We start from the raw sequence: 21714 nt of genomic DNA on the forward strand, positions 1-21714 counted from the left end.
GGCACCTGAAAAACAACAGGAAGGTCCAAGAGACATCTCGAACCCCTCTTTCTTTATGTAGACATATATGGTTACATTTAAACAGAAGAAATTTTTTTCTTCATGCTAATCCTCTACAAACCAGTTTGGTTTCCATTACTATATATAGCACTGGGAATCTTGGTCTATTTTTTGTCCCTTTGCATCTGATTATTTTCAGTAGAGTTCAAACTTTTGATGATATGCAGATTTTAACTAGAACATATCTACTCACACAGACTTCCATTAGTAATAAACCCACAATGGCTACATATAACGTAGAAGAATTTTATTCATACTGCAATCCTGTCCCATCATCCACCGCAAATATTACAATTATCTTTAAAACATCACTGAACATCATTTTGTTCCACTTAAAGCACAGGAATCCTGGTGTTAAATGGTTACACTTCTCTTGAGATTGCTTATAACAGAGCCATTATTCAAACTTATTTTCCATGAGCTGTGAAGGTTTAAAGCAAAGAATCTGCAGTGTGTCTGTGTGCTCGAGTAACTTCTAAACAGTGAGGCTAATACTTGGTGTTTGACAAGACACGTGTCTTGCATATTATGTGAAACACTCACAATTTTTTTTACCAACACAACAGAAATGCAATAGGTAAAAGAACATACTTGAGTGGCTGGTAACCTTTAAAAAATATTTCTTTTAAAAATTGCACAAGAGAATACAAAAACAGTGCAGCAAATAACCAAATGCATATACATTGATCTCTCTCTATAGGATGGGGGTCTGCCTATGTAAATGTATGTGATAAAAACTGCAAGGCTGGAAACTGCAAATGGTCATATTTAATAACACGTGCAAGAAGCACAACATAATCAAAATAAATAGCAGCAACGGATATACACTAAAGGGACCACTGAAATTATGCTGAAATAACTTAAGCACCTTTTAAGTGATGAGAGGAGCATGAAGCTGAGAAGCTTTTAGCTCTGTGAGAACCACTGCAGGCAGCTACTGGAATATTGGGCCCTTGGTGGGAGTCAACAGGAAAGTGCCAAGTTAGTATTTGTTAATTCCAAAGAAGAAAGCACATTGTGTGCCAGAAGGAGTAATTTTAGACATTTAGCCAAGTTCACCTACACCTCTAGTTTCAAAAGGGAGATTGCTGCTGTATTTCACCGCATAACCTTTGGCATATCAAAGGTACAGAAAGTTTGTATTTACTCAGAAGAATGTTATTGTGAAGAAGAAATGGAGTTTTGCCCCAGCTGAAGAGCAGGCAGTGCTGTTTAGGGTGGCTGAGATGCAGAGTTTTGCTGCTGCTGGCAACAAGTTTACCTGCAAAGGAAAAGCTTCGCAAAGCGTAATCCCGATGATCCCATCCTTAAGGGCTGGGCAGATTCCCACCCTCGAGGGATCTGCAAAAAGCTCTGTTCAGGAGGAGCCCCATGTCTAGGCAGGGCAGCAACGACTGCCAGTGAGGCTGTGGGACCCTGGAGGGACCTGGGTTTGAGGATCCTGCTGCTCTTTGTTTCACAATGCCTGTCTTTTGGAAAAGAGGCAGCATTTTGAAGCACTTATTTGGCTTTCAGAAAATCTTAAAAAATTCTAAAATTTAGTCATATACTACAAGAAAGGCATTTGAATTTAATTAAATGGATCTTATTAAAAAGAGGCTGCTGTATTTGTCCCTGATGTTCAGAGAAGTGGCTGAGGACACTCTGCTGAGTTTCAAAGCCCACTTAATTCAGCAGAGAAGTTCCCATTGAACTTGCAAGGGCTCTAATGCAAACTCTCATTTAAAAATAGCTGAGGACAAATAACAGGTCTTAAAGGCCCCATTTGAATTCTTAGAAAACATTGTCCCTTGACCTCTTCACCCAGAAGACTGGAGCAGGCTGTTTGCCTTAGCATATCCTACAAAGCAGACCCAAAAGAGTTTGTGACACAGAGGAAAATGGCCCCTATATCTTAGACACAAACAAAATCACTCAAAAGCTCTACTTTTCCTTGGCTTGCTGGAATGATCAAAACCTTACTCCAACCTTCCCCTTAAATTGCCAATTACCCCATGGGGTTTCAGAACCCTCCAGTCCATAACCAGTGAAAGTCTTTTTGAAGTGACAGAAAGATACCACAGAGTCACAGACTGGTTTGGGTTGGAAGGGACTTGAAACACCTGCTAGTTCCAACTCCCTGCCATGGGCAGGGACACCTTTCACATCACTTGATCAAAGGAGCTTGACAGAAGGTGGATAAGACCAACTTTAAAGATAATAAGGAAAACAGAAATTCATATGTATTTTAAATAGTTAAAACCACGGTTTTGAGCTATATGATCCAAAAACAGGTAAAAATCTTGTCTGCAAGCCAAGAGCCCAAAAGAGCCCCAATCTTCCCCAAAGCTAGTCTTGTCCAAACAGTTATCTTCCCACTTCCATCATACATGAGATTTGAACTGACATCCAATATGTGACACAAACAGAAAAAATACACATAAAATGCACACTTCTTTTTTTTTTTTTTCTTCGTAAAGCTATGGAGCTGCACAGAGCAAATTTAAGTGCACAAGGTCACACAAAGGCAGCTTTCCAGAGGAATCATTTAGACGGTGAGCGAAATGAAACTGTTGTATCTCTGAATGTTTCTCTTGAGGATTTCGGAGCAAGGGCCGAGCACTCGTTCGAAGCGGGGCCGGTCCAGCTTCACACACTTCAGGGGTCCACGTGCCACCACGGTGGCAGCCCGGGGCCGGTTCAGCAGCAGTGCTATCTCACCTGGAAACGGGGACAAACACGCTGTCACACGCCCTGGGCCTCTTTTTTTGGAGGGTGCATATTCCAGCCACCACCCGGTTGCTTCGCTTGTAGAACATCTCCCTTTATATATCTCTTGATAGACACTTTACATAATTCTGTTGACAGTACAAATGCATTACACATGCATAATGCATGCGTGTAAAATGCCTTTGAAAACAAATGCTTTCAGACTGTTTTGCTGATTCTGGATCTGTCTCCTGCCAGCCTCACTGGTGTAAACCAAGGAATGGATTCAGCCTCCCTGAAATCTCTCACTATCGCTGAAAGCAGCGGCTGACCTGCACATAACCCTTTGCATGTGAGAGTGGAACACTAATTAAGACAATAACTACTTGATCCAGACATGCCTGTCTTTCTGAACCATGCTTAGCTGAGTTTTCTTACCGAAATAATCTGATGGACCAAGTCTTCCAACTTCCACGTACTCCTCGTTGTCAGACCTGCGCTGCAGGACGGAAGCTGTGCCCTGGGAAGAGAAGTGCAGAGGGTCAGCTGGCTTTGCTCAAACCTGTTCTGCTTTGAAAAGCATCCACTCCTGGGTATTTCCTTTTGCATGTCACACTCCTTTAGTTCTGCTGTGGGAGAGATGACAATTTCAGTCAATCCCTGATATAAGAATGAAAGAAATTAAAGAGTTTTAAAAAAATCCATCAGCAGAGCAAACGATTTCTCTGTTGAGAATTGTTTGGATGCAGACATATTCAGCTAATAGAGAGAAGAGGAACAGGACAGAACCCAGGAACTCCTATTCAACTAAAGCACATCACGCTGTGCAAATGTACACTTTGAGATAATTTAAAAATACATTCTGGGTGTATGCAGAACCTTGCAAGAGAGAAGATTTACATCAAAAGGAACGAAAAGGCAATTTTCCCAGTCACAATTCTGGGACATGATTTTGTAAGACAGCAACTAGAGTTTATTCCTCACCTGATCTATTGCTGAAATGAATGGTAAAAGGAGTTTTTAATGCTTGTTGCAACAAAGGGTGATTTTTAAATTATTTTTTTAGTGGCTTTGCCCGCTTGTGGCCTGTAGTGATCTGGACACCTGTGAGTCAGTCACTGGAGAGATGGAATGTGTCTTGTCTCCACTACCCTTAATAACTGCTGTACCTGACACGTGCTAATACATGTCAAAACTCAGTTACAGTCTGTTTAAACCTTCAAAGAGGTTTTACATGCAGAAATATTCTGACCTGGAGGAAATCTTAAATTATTGTGGCATAAAGCTTTTGTAGAAGAGCAGAGAAGGTATCTGCTTTTCTGGAAAAAAAAAATTACAGTAACATATGAGTCTTCTGAGTCTTCTGAGTCCGAACCAAAAGCATAGGGAAAGGCAAAATGTTAACATATTTTGATTGTAACTGAAAAATATAAGCCTCCTCCAGTGCAGAGTACTCAGTGCACATTCACTGGCTGCAAATATTCTGCAGCCTCCTTCCACCAAAAGACACTTGTGCACCTCCAGGTATGGTGGCAGATTGAGAGACATCCCAAATCACCTTGGCTTCAATGCAGCTAAAGGTGCTCAGCACCCTGCAGAACCAGCCCTTCACTTTTTCACTGTGTTTAAATACAACCTATAGTAATCCCACACATTGTCAGGGCTGCTTCAGGTCTGCCTTTTGCTTTTCTAGGACCTAGGGGGCCCAGGAATAACCCAAAGCTGCAGGATATCCACTATTATGTAGCAAATGATCATAACTTGCTTCCTTCAGAACAAGCACAACTAAGTTGCTCTAACACTCCTGTATTGCATCATGTCCTATTTCATAACAGGGTTATTTTTGAGCCCACAGACTTTACAAATTGCTGGGCCACTCTAGGTTAACTCATGTGCTATATGAATGAGGAGGTAAATCGTGTTTCTTCTGTCAAGTTTTCAGCAAAAATTCCTTGTCCTTGCTATAACTAAACTGTTCCAGCAAAGCTGCTGTTTCCCAAGATCTTCCAGTAAATCTGCAAGGGCATGAAAATGCAAAGACGTGTGATGAGCGCTGTTACTCACACTCACTGCAGCCTTCAGAATAGACACACATTCACAAGCAGCATCCTCAGAAATACCCCACACAGGGAATAATGTGTGTATCGACCTCTCTCTTGCCAAACTTCGGATCAGGTGCAGCTCACTAAACTGATGCTGTTCTCATTGCCTGTGCAGAGTACATGGATTCAGCTTCAGAATCGCTTCCAGCCCTTGTTGTCCTCTCCATCCCCATCTGGAGCCTGGCAAAAACCTAACCCCTTGACCCAAATAGCTGTCTGCAATCCTTGTCTCCACTCTCTTTCCCAAAACTGGTTTTTTTTTTTAAATCTTTTATTACAGATGTTTTATTACATAAACCAAGAAAAAGTCCCCGAAGCAATCACACTGACCGCCCAGGTCAAACGAAGAAAGGCCTCAATTCCCCACTGCTCACCTTGAGCATGTTGCCATAAAGGTAATCACAATATCAAGCAATATTGCTTTCATCTCCCCGAGTGTCAGCTTTTATTGTGGCTAATATTTTTCTGACAAGGTCCATATGATATAAGACTCCAGTAAGTCAGTCTTCTGAAGCAATTTCTTCCACTGTTCCACTACAGTCGGCCTTTTTAATCCAAGAAACACCATGATATCTGTTGGAGAAGGACAGATGTGTCTGGCCTCCACAATAAACACTTGGCTTGGCAGGATAAAGCAATGCATATTCCAGATACATATTTTTCCACTCTTGTTTTAACAGTCACATAGGCTCTTCCCGTTGCCCAGTGAGAACAGGTCTATCATGGAGCAAAAACAAGTTTCCTGAAACCCTGACAGCGAGCACCCAGATGTCAGCTCTGATTACACTGCTTGGCCTCTCGCTGCACCAGTCACCAGCTCCACAAGTACATCCTGGAGCATTGTTGGAGTGACCTTCACGGGAAGACTGTCCACCCCGTGAAACAAAGAAGATGTATTTATAATTGTCTGTCTGTATCACCTTCACTGTGTGGGTCTTATCTCTGGAATCAACGCTGCTCTGACTGTGTTAGAGGAAGAGTCCAACTCTAGACAAACAGTGCAACTGGGGCAAAACCAGTACAGGAATGAAATAATGTGGAATAAAATATAATACAGAATAAAATGCTACAGGAACAATCCTTTATTCCTGTATGAATTCAGTATTGACCCCTACCCTTGCCCTCATCACAGATTCATGGCTGTATTTCATTTTATTTTACTTGTCAGATCTTTCTGGTGAAGTTTTTGAGCTTTCTATCCTTCTTATGCTTTAGCAAATCCCACCTCCTAGAAATTATAGGACTGAATAAATCCTCTGAGCTCTGTCCTGGGAGGCATGGGCATTATCTAGCAAGGATTCAGGGGCTTATCACTCTCTCTCCCAAATGCATTTGGTCTCACTGGGAAAGATTTCTCCTTAAACGCCACACAAAACTTGGCAAGATCAATCCCTGAAACAAACTGCACAATCTTAGATTTGCAGGATCAGGCTGTTTAGTGCTGCCCAATTTAAAAAACTGCCTTGTACACTCATAGCCACTTCAGCCTCCTGTATCACCAAGCAAACTCTACAGTGCACGGGCTCAAAGACTGTCGAGAAGTTTGACACCATGTAATAAATCAGGCCTTTGTGATGATATTAAACTGAAGGCAGACAGGCATGTCTTTCTGCTAGCAGACACTTGGGAGTGAAATTATGGGCTTTGGGGGATCCAGGAATATTCCCTTTCAGTCACTGGGGAGTGCCTGCATTCCCAGGAACTGATATCATTAACCTCCTCTCCTCTCCCCCAAGTAAATATGGGCATCTTATTGCAAAAACAACAAGAGTAGGAGTTCCCAAAGCAATGTGCCATCACCACCTCTCTGCCACCCTCACCCCACACACCTGCCTGCTCCCTCTGTCACTGTCCTGGGGCAGGGCTGGGAGTGTTTATTCGACTCCTTCAAATGCATCAGCAGTTTGGTTTGTAAAAATTTATGGCTCAGATATGGCACCACAATTTAAGATATAAAAAATAAATTAAGGTTTATAATCCATGAGCTCCCATCCTCTCCAAAGTAATGAGATTTTGATAGATGTTTCACTTCTAAACTTTCGGACCCTGCAAATGAGTGAGACATCCTACAGTACAAAGACAGCAGCCCATCTGGATCAACACTGAGATTCCCAGGCCTTATCCTGCAGGTACTTACAAGCACTAATTGCTTCAGGAGCCCTGTTTTTATATTTAAGTAGGAATCCTATAGCCAGCAGTTGGCTACAAAAGACAAGTATGATTCATGATGCTAAAAACTGAAATACTGTATTTTTTTCCTCTATTCCAGATCAGTGGATCAGATGGGATCACTCCCAGGCAGCACAAGGCAAAATGTGGTAGCTTGTGTTACCCCTGAGTGGGACAGGCTGTGCAGGATGGGCTTCATCAGGGCCAGGGCCAGGGGGTAGGATGGGAAACCCAGTGCTCTTTTAGAAACTTTTTGGTATAAAAGTCAGTCATGTTGATCTTTTGGTTTTGCTTGTCTAACCACCATTTTAGAGACATAACAATCAGTAAAAAATCTGGTGAGGCTCCATCTGTGATAAAAGATAATTATTAAAAAGGAATAATTATTAAAATTATAAGAAAATAATTCCAATTTTCATAAGCAGAAAGTTACCTCTTCTATTTCCATTTTTATTTCATACTTTTGTTTTTGTTTTTTTTTTTACTGTAAAAAAAGCACCGAAGACAATTTTTCCCCCATGGCCTCAAAATGTTACATTTTTATCCTAGTTTTGAGCTTAGAAAGTTTTTCTAGCCCATTTTATTTTTCTCTTCAGCACCCACTACAAAGAGCAGTGCAGTCTATGGAATCAGAGATGGAAAGGTCAGGCTGATCCATCTGCGTTTGCCATTAACTCCATCGATCGCAGCCACGAACATACCTTTGCTCTTTCTCACTTTGTTAATCTGCACACTCCATAATTCTCACATTCAAAAGATAAGTTTCCCCTCACTCCACAGTCACATAAACCCTCATTATATGTCACTATTAAATCTCTGCAAAGTTACTACAAAAGGCGAAGGAAGGGGCTGTGCAGTGGAACAAAACGCCCCTGCTTGCACGGTGAAGCAGAGGGACTGGATGGGAGCTACAGCTCTGAAATGAATTAAAAGATCTGTCACACAGTATGATTCTGGCAGTATTTTATTAAATTGCAGGCAAGACAAGGTTTGTGGAAGTAATATGTTTTATTAGACCAACAAGCAGGGCTAGGAAATGGAGAAGAGCTTTTGGGCATATATGCCTTTCTTCAGGTTACCTGTTTCTCCAGATATGGTTAAAAAAATCCACCATTCCTCTATCTACAAACACTGTCAGGGCCATGTTCTTTCACTATAATAGCTACAACCATAGTAAGTTGCTCCTTATTTAAACATATCTGCCTGCTTACAGGTTAATGCATGCGATAAATCATTCATAGAGCATCTCCAAATCATTACCTTAAATAAAGGAGAGTCAAAAGCTACAGCTCCCAATGACATAAAATTCCTAGAAATTCCTGGGAGTTGGAACTAGATGGCCTTTAAGGCCCCTTTCAACCAAACTATTCCATGATTCTGTGAAATAGTGATTGCCTGGTGAATCTGGGAGACCTGTTTCACCCATCATTTAAAAAACAATAATTTAAATCAGTTCTGTTGTCTGATGTGAAATCTCAAACAACTTTGGTCCAGTCTGGCAAACTTTCCTCTCATGACTATGGTTCAGGATGAGCCTGTTGCCATGGGTGGGCACAGGCTGGATTAACAGCCCTGGGTTTGCACTGAATGAAAAAGTGGTGGCTGTTTGCTTTGCTTATCTCCAGCAAGTGGGTTCTTTCCTGCATCCATTAGGGCTCACTACAATTACAGTGCAAGGCAATGGCCAAGCTAATGAGCTACTAAGAGCTTTTGAGAAAAAACATGTGACATTTTACACATTCAGCTTTTTAAATGTGGTTGTGACTCAGTGAATTTGGAGTTGCACTGATTTCAGGGGATTTTCAGAGGGCCAGCACCTTGGGAATATGGTTAGGATTAATAATGCAAGGTCAGACAAGCTCTAAAGGCACCCTGATACCCACCCAATCTCCTTTAGAGAGCAGTGCTGCCAAAAGCACCTTCGCAGTGCAACAACCAGAGCATCAATGTCAATGATGATCATTGTATTGTCAATATTAACTAATGCATCATAATCTTATTGACCCTGATTCTCAACAACAATAAAGCACACCAAAATCTGGCAGAGACGGAAAGCACCTGTCACTGCCCAGCTGGCAGGGGTCCCACACATCAGAGTGATGGCACAGTTTGCTGTGTGTACCAGCTGTATCACACCTGCAGCAGACTGCCCTCTGTGTGACTAAGCTTCCAGCCCTTTGCTATTTAGACACATTTATATTAGTTTAGGAATAACACCCAGGCCCGAGAGAGAGGAACAAAGCTGTCTAGAGCAGTCACCAAAATAGCCACAAACATTAAGGTACTTTTAAAAAAGACAATCAATCATAAGCCAAGTGTAGCTTAAAACAGCAGCCGCAGGGCATTTCCTAGGGATATATGGGAGGCCAGGGTTAAGGCCCAGACATGACTACACCCAGCCCATCATTAATCACCAGGAAATGCCTTTGTCTTGATGGTTCAGTATTTAAAATCATAGATGTCTGACATGGGAAGACCTTTTCAATCGTTTTTTTAGTCCTCCTATTGCAGTACTTCAGACAATCTTCCCCTTCAGTGTTTATTTGATACAATCTGCACTAAACCTGTGCTGTACCTCTGCATTCCCCCTGCAGTAAAAGAAATGTTATTATTAGATGGAAGAAGTCAAGATTCAGGCAGGGAGAGACCAGTAAATATAGTGAAAAACCAAAAAAAGCAGAATACACTGCACCAATTGCAATTTGCTTCATGCACGGAGACCCCTGCAATACTTGGATGAAATAAAGTGGGGTTTGCACAAAAACTGGCATTTTTTGCTAAGCCTTTTCTGTTGAAAGGCTTTTCAGAAGGGAAACTTTAAGTTTTATAGTATTTTGACTTAAAAATGTTGCCCTTGAGCCACAGCAGCAGAGCTAAAATCAGGCAAGATCACACAGGTGTCCAATAGAGTCATATCCATGTGCTGGGGAACTTATGACATCATCATCATCATCATCATCATCATCCCCCATCATAAGATGGAGGGACACCACAGCCTCCATGTCCTGGTAGTCCCATGCTTCTTCATACTACCAGCTGCCAACTGGGACTGGGAAGCCTGGGAGCAAGGGGATGGGGACAGAGGGATAAGGATACCAGCTCTGAGCCATGGGAGGAACCCCTTGCCTGGGGTGTGATCCTCCTTGGCTAGTTGTCCTGGCTCCATGCCCAGAAAGCTGGGAAGCAGTTGCACCACAGCCTTTGGGGTTCCTTGGCATTTTTATCTTTACTCCATTCTGGGATTTTAGTTGCCACTTTAATTACAAATTCAGTCACCTGTTGCAGGGGTGACAAGAAGCAGATCTACTCAGTAAAGGTGGGCTCAGATGTTGGTTTTAATGAATCATCTCAGTGATACTTGGCCTTGACTAATCAGTAGCTTCTGTGGGAAAACAACTGAATTAATATTCATCCTGGTGCCAGATTTTAGAGACCGTCTGTGCCAAGCATTATTGGCAACAAGGCCCTGTTTTCCTCCCTCAGACATGTCAGCGTACAAAGCAATAAAAGTCACAAAGGAAAAAAAATGTTGCATTTTAGAAATTCTTTCTTTCTACAAAGCTAGCCATTATCTTGACTCTCTCTGAAGCCAGGAAACGTCCACTGAGTCAACATAAAAGTGACTTTATAATGGGTTATTCATCAACTGTTCATATTTGTGACTGACCTGACAGGGCTCATCCCCTGGAAGCAGAAGCACGGAGAGCTACCACCTACAGCCAGGGCAGGGGTGAATGTATGGGAGAGAAAACATGAAAACAGTGCTGAACCTCCCTCACCCTGCCCACAAAATCCTTTCTGGTGAAAATCGTTTTTAGCTGTTAATGTTGTTTTACGGCCCAATTACTCCTACCACCATCTGCTTCTTTGTGAAAACATTCTGTAGATGCTGAAGTAACCAGACCAAGCAAAAGGCTGAGACAGACATTGTCATTAAAGTCTCATAACTAATGCTGTGACCAGGGCTGGGAGAGCAGCTGTGGCCAGCAAGGGCAGCAGCTTCTGAGCAAGAAATAAAACTTGGAGCAAACTGGGGGAAGGAGAGAAGAGAGTTTATCGCAGAGGTCAGCAAAGTCCCCCATGGAAAGCTCTCTCTAAGTCCTTTCAGTTGGTGAATCTTGTGTTTTCAAAGGACCAAATTCTGAAGTCCAGAAGAACAAAACCTCATAAACTCGAAGTTGCCTCATCCTGAAGCACGCTGGGAAGGGTCTTACATGCTCCAGAAAATCCCCACTGCACAGCTAATGAAGGAACCCTAAGGGATATATTCTTGCAGCAAATCTGCAGCCATCTCAATGGTATCTAGGCAGAGGAGGGACAAAAGCCATTCCACTAAGCGACAGCTTTAACATGATCCAGAGAAAAGGATGAACTTCAGCAGGGATTAGGAAATTCTCCATTTCTCTTGCACCAGGTTGGGCACCACTATATTTCAGGTCTTGTTTATATTGCAGTGGTTTTGCTTGAAGACAGAGAAGCTCTCCTTGGGACAGAGTTCCCAGCTCCTGACACAGCATGTGCCTTTAATTTCAGTTCAGATTTAATGTGCCTCGGGCCATTAAATTGCTCACGTTGACTAAATGCTTTGAATCAGGGCTTGTGAGCTCAGTGTTCAATGACAAAGGAGCTTACAGGGATATTGAGAACCTTTTGAAAACCTTGAGGGGTAAACAGCATGTGCTGCTCTCCTTGCTCCCATGGAGAGGTGTTTCATTACCTGGGGACCTCCAGTGCTTTTGTAGACTTCCCTGGTAGGAAGACATTACTGGACAGGACTAAAGAGTACCAACCATTCCCCAAAACAGCTCAGTAAGAAGTTCAGGCTGTTTTGAACACAGAGAAAATCTTGCACACTGATTTCTACGCACATTCAAACGGAGCATGCATATATTAAGAATGAAACTGCCAATTACTAATTTTGAGTTTTACTTCTCCACACACCAAACCATCTCCCAGATTTCCACATATCCTATAGTGGTGGGATAAGAGGCCAGGGCGTGTCTGTCATTCCAGCATAAACTTCAATTTTATGGGTTTACAAATCAGATGTTTTAAATTACAGCTGAATGAGACTGAAGACTCCTACACAAGTTGTCATGTCAAAAGTGAACTGGGGAAACATTCATACACTTTTTTTGTTGTGCTGGGTATAGCATGTGCAGAAGAGAGGTTGGGAAAACTACTCCTAAGCCTTTGGGAATATTATGGCTACACTGCATCCTCCCTGGGGTTTTGCTTCAAGACCTAAATTTACCAATCTCCCAAAGACACAGAGCATCACAGCAAGTCCTGTGTGTACCTCATGATGCTGACATAAGCAATGTCCTCATTCCCAGCGTCCTGGAAGACCACCAGCACATCACTCCTCAGCTGCCCTTTCAGCCCTCAGGGACTGCTGATAGCATCATTCCTGGGACAGCTTTTATGTTAGAGCTAAGGATCAGCAGTTCTAGGGCTACTTTCCAAAAGAAGACAAATCCTTTGAACTGTGTAGCCAAAGACACTGAAAAAATTCCTTTAGCCAGTAAATAATCTTGGATTTTTATTGTTTGCCAACCTTTGATTTATGAAAGACTTTTCTACAAAAACAAGCGGAGAAATCAACAAATTTCTGTCAGCAATACAAAATGCAAGTGACTTCCACATAACCTGCAGTAGAAAATAACACCCATCATTTTTGGGTGGCAAAATTTAACCTAAAGGAAGAAGGTTAGTCTGTTAGTGATGGGATGCTGGCCATAAGGCTAACACTGCTTCTCTGCCTGAGACCTTCCATGAGCAAAATCATAGAGGCCCAGACCTTCAAGGTGTCTAACTCATATTTATCTCATACTACACAGATGGGCCAATCCAGGTGAAAATTCTTTTCCATCACAAACTACTGGCTGCATACGTTGCTTTTACACTGTTTTGCTTCCCATCAGACCTCTTTTTCAAAATACTTTATTTTCCTACTATAAAAGCTCTCTGATCTTAATGGTCTTGGAGAAGGATGAAGCAAGAGGACTTAATTCTGGTTGTGGACTCAAGATTGAGTCATGACTGGGTTTGATGGTATTTTTTTAACCGTACATTTTTAAACTATTATATATTAGTCTCCACTCTCTGGGTTCATAGCAACTCTCAGAATTTACATACAGTTGTCCTGGTTTCTGCCACAAACGAGGAACAAAATCTGCAAAGTTCTAAAATAGACTAGAAATACTGGCTAATCTGAAGTTTCACGAAATCGTGAAGGAAATGCTCCATTGTCCATCACTTCTGAGGTTTCAGATTTTGCAGAGTTCACCACAGGCAACTGCACTGCAGTGGTTATTAGTGAGTCTGGAGAAAGGGTTGGAAGGAAAGGCCAAAAGCTGCAGTCACTGACGGGTCTTCCATGGCTGGTGGGAAGAAGAACGGGAGCAGATGGTTGATTCCTATGAAACACCACTGTCTCATGATACTGCATGGATGTGCAGCCTGATCCACCGCCCATGGAAGTCAAAATTAAACTGAGTTGAACAAGATCTGGACTAAGCCAACATTTTTGTCCCTTTGACTCAGCAAAATACTTCACCTCCATCTCTAGCGAGGATGGGACCCAATCACACACCTAACTTTCCATCTTTGACGTCAGCTGGCCACTAAAACATGGATCCTGAACACAGAGGAACTTTGTAGCAGGGCCAATGGAAGTGCTGTTGCTCCAGCACAACTGTGTGATATCAAGAAAATCGAACGTCCCTTTCCTGTAAGAGCTCTGTGGGAAACAATGTCTGCAGTTAAAAATAAGCAGAGTACAGAGCCCTGGTGCCTGCTGGCTCTGTTTATTCGGTATATTTTGTTTATTGGGTACATTAGGAGTCGCTGCAGACTGCCTTTGACAAACATTTTCGGTATCAACAAAATCCTAGTAACACTAAGCAGTTCTGATTGCAGCCTTTGAAACTCCTTTTCTAGACAACATTCATCTTCCTAATTAATAATTAATCGCACTGTGTTTTAAAGAGATTATCAGGTGTGATAGCAGAGTGTGCCTAAGGCAGTGACTTCATTATCCCCACGGAAGAAGTTTACTTTGTAGTTCTCCTGCCTGTCGCAGGGGTAGGTGCCAAAGGGGTCTCTCTTAGGTTAGAATGTCAAAGAGCAACAATTTAGGGCAGGAAACAATTGGGCTATTATTTTTCTTTTTTTTTTTTTTCTTTTCCCTCTTGAGGAGCTTTTAAAATCATAAATCTTCAGATGCTTGTTGTGCAATTTAAGGCTCAAGTCGACTTTTCCTACAGAAGGGCCCAATTCCTTGCAGGATGGGGTGCCCTTCCGAGGCCGACCACGGCCCTTCCGCTGCTGGTGCACGTTTCCATGGTAGGAAGAGTTTACAAACACTGTTCCACCAAACAAGGCTTTGAACTGCATCTGTGCAGAGACGCCCCACAGCGTGCCAAGAGTGTCAGCGGGGCTGGAAACACTGATTTCACCTAAGGACAGTATCTCAAGTACACTCTGGGCAAGAACTCCCTGCAGATCCTGCCCAGACCAGAGGCAGTTTGTGGCCCTGACTTGAAATGTCAACAGCAGCATGAAAGGAACAGCCCCCCCAAGGATTACTGGGCAGTTTCCAATGTGATCAGCCAAGGATACTGCTGCACTAATAATCATTATCAATTAATTTGATTTATTTCTGTCAGTGAGGCAGCTCTATGCATTAATTCTGAAAGGACTTCTGCACTATCAATGATTTTTTTTTTTTACAATTATTTGCCAGTTTTTCTATTCCCATTGCCTGGTTTCACCAGTGGCAGATATTTTTGCCTTTTCCCATTAAGTTTTTGCTCACCTTTATGAAGTGTCATTAGCATTACAACCACCGATGGGGAAACAGGGAAGGTAATGTTCTGCCCACAAACTGGACAGGTGAGACTTAAAATCAGATGCCCCGACCCTGCCTCCTCTCTAACCAGCAGGATAATAATCAAAACCACAAATCCTCAGCTTTTTTGAAGTGCTTTTGACAAAGGAATTACAGAGGAGGGTGCAACAACCCCCTGTAACTTACCACTAATCTGCAATTAAATATGCTAGTTTTTAAAGTTAAAACAAAAAATCTAATGCCAAACTACTTGATACCATGGGTCCATTTCTCCTTGAATTGTCTCCTGTGAATTATCTTCTATTTTTAGGCCTTTTATTTTTAGGCTTGCTGCATGCTATTGCTGGGCAGCTCGACCGGCTATTAATTGGAAATGTTTTACTTCTCATGCAGTTTTATTCCTATGCTTTCTGCACCACTTAAACCAACCTGTCCTCGGAGGAGATGACAGGCTGCAGAGAGCACATTTAAAGGGCAGTTACAAGCTGTGCTCTTCGGGTGCAGTGTGGCCCTCTTAGAAACCTTCTGCTGTTCTCTCCTCCTACACCTGCACACGTTTGTGTCTGCGCACACATTTTTCTTAAACCATGTCAAACTTTATGAGCATTAGGGCCATATGGCAGCAGTTCAGCAAGCTCTCAGAGTGCAGCTGAGATTAAAAGGCTCCCTGAGCGCAGCCGGTGGAGTCCCGTGACAGTGCCCGTGTGCCGTGTGCGGTGCTGGGTCATGACAAGTGATCCGAGTGATCTGACACGGGCAGGGCTGGGAGCTGCAGAACCCAGCAGGGCACTTCACGGCTGCAGGTCCCTGCATTTTTGGCAGCTGTGCTACAGACTTCGAGGTACTGTGCCACCCAGCCAAGTTGGAAGCTGAACTGGAGAGAGTGGTACACGATCATAACCGCTATTTTTAATACTATTGTCACTACCTTCCCCAGTAACCTAGACAACAGCAAAACCCTCTCTTCTTTCCAGTTTCAGAGCACTACTACACTAGTTTGAACTACTGTTCGAGCTGGAGTCAGTGGCAAAGCTCAAGTCGGGAATAAAATCAGCTCCCATTCAACTGGCATTTCATTTACTGGGACTTTTAACTCCACAAAGCTCACATGCCTTTGCATCTACCACTTTAAAATGCTGGCTAAAAATATTTGCGTTATCTGAAGTCAGATGAATAAATCCTCCCCGCTGCTGGGTACACAGTGTGGCAGTGCACGACACAACTGCAAATTTATTTGTTAGAAACCGTACATCTGTTATGATTTACTCTTGCCAAAATATAATTCTTTATGGCAACAATTGTTTCACGGTGCTTAAAGTTTTTCACCTCTGTGCCAGGAATCTCATATGGGATAATTCCATGACCTTGGAATCCAGCAGATACATTCCACATCTGTCTGGTCTGGGAAAGCCCGAGCTTGTTGTGTGAAAACCATAGTGGGAAAGTGAGACCTGGAAATATCTGAATATACAGAAACTGCAGGGCTGCTTATTTTTTTCTTTTTTTTAATTACCAATGTCAAGTAAATCAATCTCACAGAAGTCGTTGCTTTGCTTTTGTAAGCAGACATTCGCTTCTGATCCTATCTTCAAATTAAGGAATATGGTATAAACATCACAATAATTCTATCTCTGGAAAAAATCACAGCCTTTAAATATTAAAACTAAATCTTGTTGAAGGCTGCTTGAGACAGATTTAAATGGAAAAGCGCCCAACCTACTGCAAGCAAACATTTTACCGGTGCCTGTGAAGATTTAGGATGTCAGAAGAACCATAGCTGTCCTGGAATCTCAGGGTAATTCTTCTTTCATTAGACTTTTTTTAAAAAAATGAATCGTAAACAACTTTGTGAGCAGTGAACTTGAAAATATCTGGTTTCCTGTGATTCTTCCCTGTGCACATTTTCTGTTATTCTAATAATTTGGCTGAGCTCCTGCTGCAGCCTTGCTGTCCAAGGAGCACTGTAGCATTCCCATGCATACAGCCTGCACCCCAAATAACCTGCACCCCAAATAACCCCTGCAACACTGGGGATAAGAGGGTGGACAGAAAGCCGTGAAAAAAAAAAGGAAGAAAGAAGAAGAGGAAGAAATACAGAGAAAAGGTGAATGTGTTTGCTTGACAGAGGGTGAGATTAAATATTCTTGTCCATACTAACCAGGATGATATTCCTGGTTTAAAGCAGGAATTGCTGTTCTGGTCATCACCAGGGTCATAAGTCTTCCTTTCAAAAGGGTTTAATGGTTCCTCTTCAGTCTGCAAATCCTGAAGGTGCCAATTCATTCATAGGCTGTGTCCTTTTGCAGGACCAAGGTACTTACAGGTTGGTTCGTAAAGGGATGTCACAGAGGAAGGTGGCATGGCAGGCTAACCAGAGATGAATGCCTAATTTATGAAGTTCATACAAAACTGAACTAACAACTTTAAATCCATATGTGAGTCCTGGGTGTCTTAGAGAAGCTTTTATGATAGGAGGCACAAGATTCCACTTGGAGCCAGTATCTGGGATGCTGGTGCACCAAAGCTTTATAAATTGATAACTGATTTTCCAAGGCATGCCAAGAATGATCGTGGTTTATAATAAATCATAAAATCATAGCATGGTTTGGGTTGGAAGTGACCTTAAAGATCATTTAGTTCCAACCCCCTGCCACAAGCAGGGACACCTTCCACTAGACCAGGTTGCTCAGAGCCCCATCCAACCTGACATTCAACACTTCCAGGAATGGGGCAGCCACAGCTTCTCTGAGCAACTTGTTCCAGGGGTTCACCACACTCACAGGGAAGAATTTCTTCCTAATCTCTAATCTAAACCTACTCTATTTCAGTGTGAAGCCATTCCCCCTTGCCCTGTCACTCCAGGTCCTTGTAAATAGTCCCTCTCCATTTTTCTTGTAGGCCCCTTCTGGTACTGGAAGGCTGCAATTTGGTCATCCCAAAGCTTCTCTGCTCCAGGCTGAACAATTCTAATTCTCTCTGCCTTTCCTCATGGGAGAGCTTCTTCATCCCTCTAATCATCCTCTGGGGAGCAGAGGGACAGAATCTCCTCCCTTGACTCACTGGTTACGCTGTTTTTGATGCAGCCCAGGATAAAATTGGCTTTCTGGGCAGCATCGAAATGTAAAGTGAATAAATAGAAAGGTTAAGTGAGTACCTTGCCCAAAAATTTTGAGGCAAAGCTAGCTTTGTACTACTGGACACGCTGTGCTCCAAAGGAGGCTGCATTCTAGTGATATATGAAATGGTTTCTGCACATACAGCAGCCAAACAAATTGGCTGCATTTCTACTGTTTTGGATCAAAAGGCCACAAACATCAAAAAAGTATGTGAAAGAAGCCAGTGGCTTTTCAACATATTGTGACAACAAACCAGCCAAAACTACTTTCAACCAGGTTTCAGGATAACGTGTTCCTGGCGACTTGCAGAAATTTCCCTGCAGAAAAGTTTAGCATCAAAGATGTGAACTCCTGCAAAATCAGGTTTAGAACAAAAAGCTTAAACTATATGTGAGCAGGCAGAAAAACTACTGCAGCACAAGAAATAGTTGATACTGGATGTTCATTCCTTAAAGTAGAAAAATATAGGCAATTTCCAAAGGGAGAAACTATGTCAGATTTGCAGTGGAAGGGTGAGGTGAGCAGATACTTTATACAGTATGCAGTGTTAATGCTTTTCTACCCATTCAAGTCTTAACAGCTGTTTCAGTAAGAGGGGGAAAATAAAGGCCCTTGGTAACTCTTAAGCAAGCTGCCAATTTTCCACATGGGATTCCATGGCTAAGAAAATTAGGTTTTCCCAGTCTCATGCTGCTGCAAAGAATAACAGCACACTTAGTAACGCTGGGAGAGACTCAAATTCTGTATTTATGAAAAAACTTAGGAAATATAAGTTTTTCTTATATACTAAACTATCTTCTTAACAAAAAAGATTGCCTAATATCTAGTCTCTTTTATTCTGACACTATTGTTTTGAAGGGATAGTGCTTGTCACATATTTAATGTTCCTGAAGTGTCTCACTGTGTGATAGACGGGTGCAGTTACTGGCACTGACAATTTTGTGAGCATCAAAGAGAAACTATGTTCATAAATCAAATACGTATTTTCAACACTCAAGAGGAAACAAGGTTGGAATTTTAAGTGTCAGATATTGATTATGAACCAAATTCTGGCTGCCTTAGATAGAGACACCTGTCCAAAAGTCCACAGACAAAGAGCAAGCAAAGCAAAGCCTGTTGGCCTCAAAACCATCTGGAATGGGAGCTGTACAAGCCCTTTCTCACCTGAGCAGGGCAGGATCTCTTTCCTCTTCAATCACATCTCAGCACAGCAGCCTGATGGAACCAGAGATGTACATACAACTGGGTCCTAAGGCAACAGAGTGACACCAGCTTCTTACATCCATCTCACTCACCTTCTCCCATAGTGAGGGATTCCAATTACCTCCCAGTTCCTTGTGCCACCACTGCCTCATTGCTGGACACAGCCTGGCATGTGTACTGGAACTGTCACCACACAGTCAAATCTTGGTCATTCCAAGTCTATATATTTGTGTATGAACCCTCACAGCTGGTGCTGGAAAGCTCCTACTTCAATCCATAGACAATCATATCCTAATGCTCTCTTGTTATTCAGTCTGAGTCTCTCTAATACCTTTTTATAACTTGTTATATCACAGTGCCTTGGTATTTGTGTGAGATACCAAAGATCAAAATATTTATGTCAGAGGGGGAGGAAAAACCCCGTCAGCATCTGTTTGCAGAAGTGAGATGGTGGAACTGAAGTGTCAGATAATCTCCCAAAAAGATGTCAGCATTTTCAGCTGCCTGACAGATCTGTCTGCCTGTGTGAGAGTAAACAAGAAAATGGCTCAGCCATTTGGACTGAGTTTAAGGCAAAACAAAGAACAAATTATCCATTTTCTGATCAGATCTCCTGCTCCAGTTTACAGATGTCCGTTTGTGATAAACCCTGTAAGTCCCTTTGGGAACAACGATCAATGCACTGTGTGGCTGGCCAGCCCTGCTGAAGTATTGGCAACTTGGAACTAGAAAAATCTCCTGTAGAAAACAAACCTTCAAACAGTAAAGACAAGAGACACACCTCAAAATTCCTCTGCATTTTCAATTTACTGGAAATAAGATTGTCCCACTTAAGACAATTCCATGGAACTGGTCTCTGAATTCGTTTGAATTTTGAGCAGGTCTCCTGGGTTAAGTGGAGTTAGATTTATGCTGAAGTAAGAGATTGAACTGAACCCAAATGTCTTTAATACACAGCCTTGATCTTTACCAGGAAATGACAGAGCTTATCAGGATGCCAATCTTACCTCTGTAATAATGAAGAAGTCATCACCGGGCTCTCCCTGCACAACAATTTTTTCCCCATCTTCAAACTGGACAGGTTCCAGCGCATCAGCCACTGTCAGCCGCTCCCATTTGTCCAGGGACTCTAAAATATTGAAGATCATAAAGCTATATTATAAAAATACTCTTAACTTTGGCAGAAGATTCATATCTAAACTGACAGCTCTGCCATGCCCGGTTCTGTTATAAAAGAAACATTTCTTTTCATCCAGGCACTTTGCACGAACCTCCAGTTGGGAAACATGAATGTATTTATTCATCGTGTCTTAGACTTTAGTAATCACCCAGATAGTAATCTTAAAAGTTGGACAGGAAAAGTTGGCTCCGTTTCCCTGCGCCTGCAATCTGACACACGGTGCCCTGATGCTGCCATGGATTGGAGCAGCTGAGGAGCTGTTCGGAGATACCAACGATGTGGGAGCGCCGGGATTCTCTTACCACATCCCACACCAGATGTCAGGACAAGTCCTACTGTCTTTTCGTCAGAGCTGCTCCCATCTGGTTCCTGATGGGCTGCAGATAAGTGATGCAGAGCATTGATCTCAGAGATGACTCTTGCCCGGGGGCGAGACCAAGCACCACCAGAGCCAACAGCCAGCCCCTGGTGGCACCAGAAGCCTCTGGATTCATGGATGTTTGAGATGGCACCGCTGTTTCAGTTGCCAGCAGGAGAGTTTGTAAATTTTCCTTTTCATTCCCTCACTTAGAAAGAAAAATTATAAAACTTCAAAGTAAACTGAAGTAAGGAAACCTGTGTGTTTTAGGAGGAAGGGAGCAAACGCAGCCAGCTCCCTGTGGCCTGGGGTCCTCATCATCCCCCTGCACCTGTCCCAAATCCCCTACATGTGGTACCTACATGGCAAAGGCCAGCCTGCAGAGGGCACATCCAGGACTGCTCACTGTCCCACTGCCCTCCTCCTCCTCCTGCCTGAGGGCTGAATTCTCTGCCCTGCCCTTGGAGAGTAGAGGTGCCACCTGTGTCTCTCTCCAGTACGCATTTGCATGAGAATTCAAGACAGTGAACTGTACTTGAACTTTTGTACTTTTATCAGATTTGATTGAAAAATTACAGGTTTAAAAGTTATTAAAAGAAACAGATAATACGATGGTTTAACCTTCACTGCCTCAAAAAGCTGGGCTAAAATTCATGTTCCAGAGCTCTGCTGATTCTGACTTATTATGAATTATTGAACCAATGTAAGTCAAGATATGCTTTCTGACACCAGGATCTGTGCTGTTCTATCAGACTCTGGTTTCCCCATTTTGTTCAAAATATTTCTTAGAAGTATTGTGTGAGGGTGAAAGAGTTGTTCTTTAGAAGTTAAAAGGCATTTTGGCTGAGCTCAGAAGGGTACACTGAGTCTGGTAATAAAACCAGATAGAAGTGATCAATGCACAAAAGGTAAGTTTTGACTTGGTGACGCATGTCTTTGTGTTTTTACGCCACTTTATGTTTGGGAAATTATTGTTTCTAACATTT

At 42.5% G+C, this 21714-nt stretch overlaps 1 protein-coding gene across 2 annotated transcripts in view; it reads right to left on the minus strand.

Annotated features, from left to right (window-relative positions):
- Positions 1–292: 292 nt before the first annotated feature.
- Positions 293–21714, minus strand: part of PRKAR1B (protein kinase cAMP-dependent type I regulatory subunit beta) — a 93824-nt gene continuing 72402 nt past the window's right edge. For both annotated transcript variants that reach the window (XM_032704123.1, XM_032704125.1), the window contains exons 9-11: positions 20198–20319; positions 3187–3268; positions 293–2760 (exon numbers count right to left, since the gene is read on the minus strand). In XM_032704123.1, the coding sequence (XP_032560014.1) occupies positions 2588–2760; positions 3187–3268; positions 20198–20319 (377 nt within the window). In that variant the 3' untranslated portion in view covers positions 293–2587. The remainder of the gene's footprint in view (positions 2761–3186; positions 3269–20197; positions 20320–21714) is intronic.

The sequence above is a fragment of the Chiroxiphia lanceolata genome, chromosome 16, assembly GCF_009829145.1.
Source record: "Chiroxiphia lanceolata isolate bChiLan1 chromosome 16, bChiLan1.pri, whole genome shotgun sequence".
Taxonomy (NCBI): domain Eukaryota; kingdom Metazoa; phylum Chordata; class Aves; order Passeriformes; family Pipridae; genus Chiroxiphia; species Chiroxiphia lanceolata.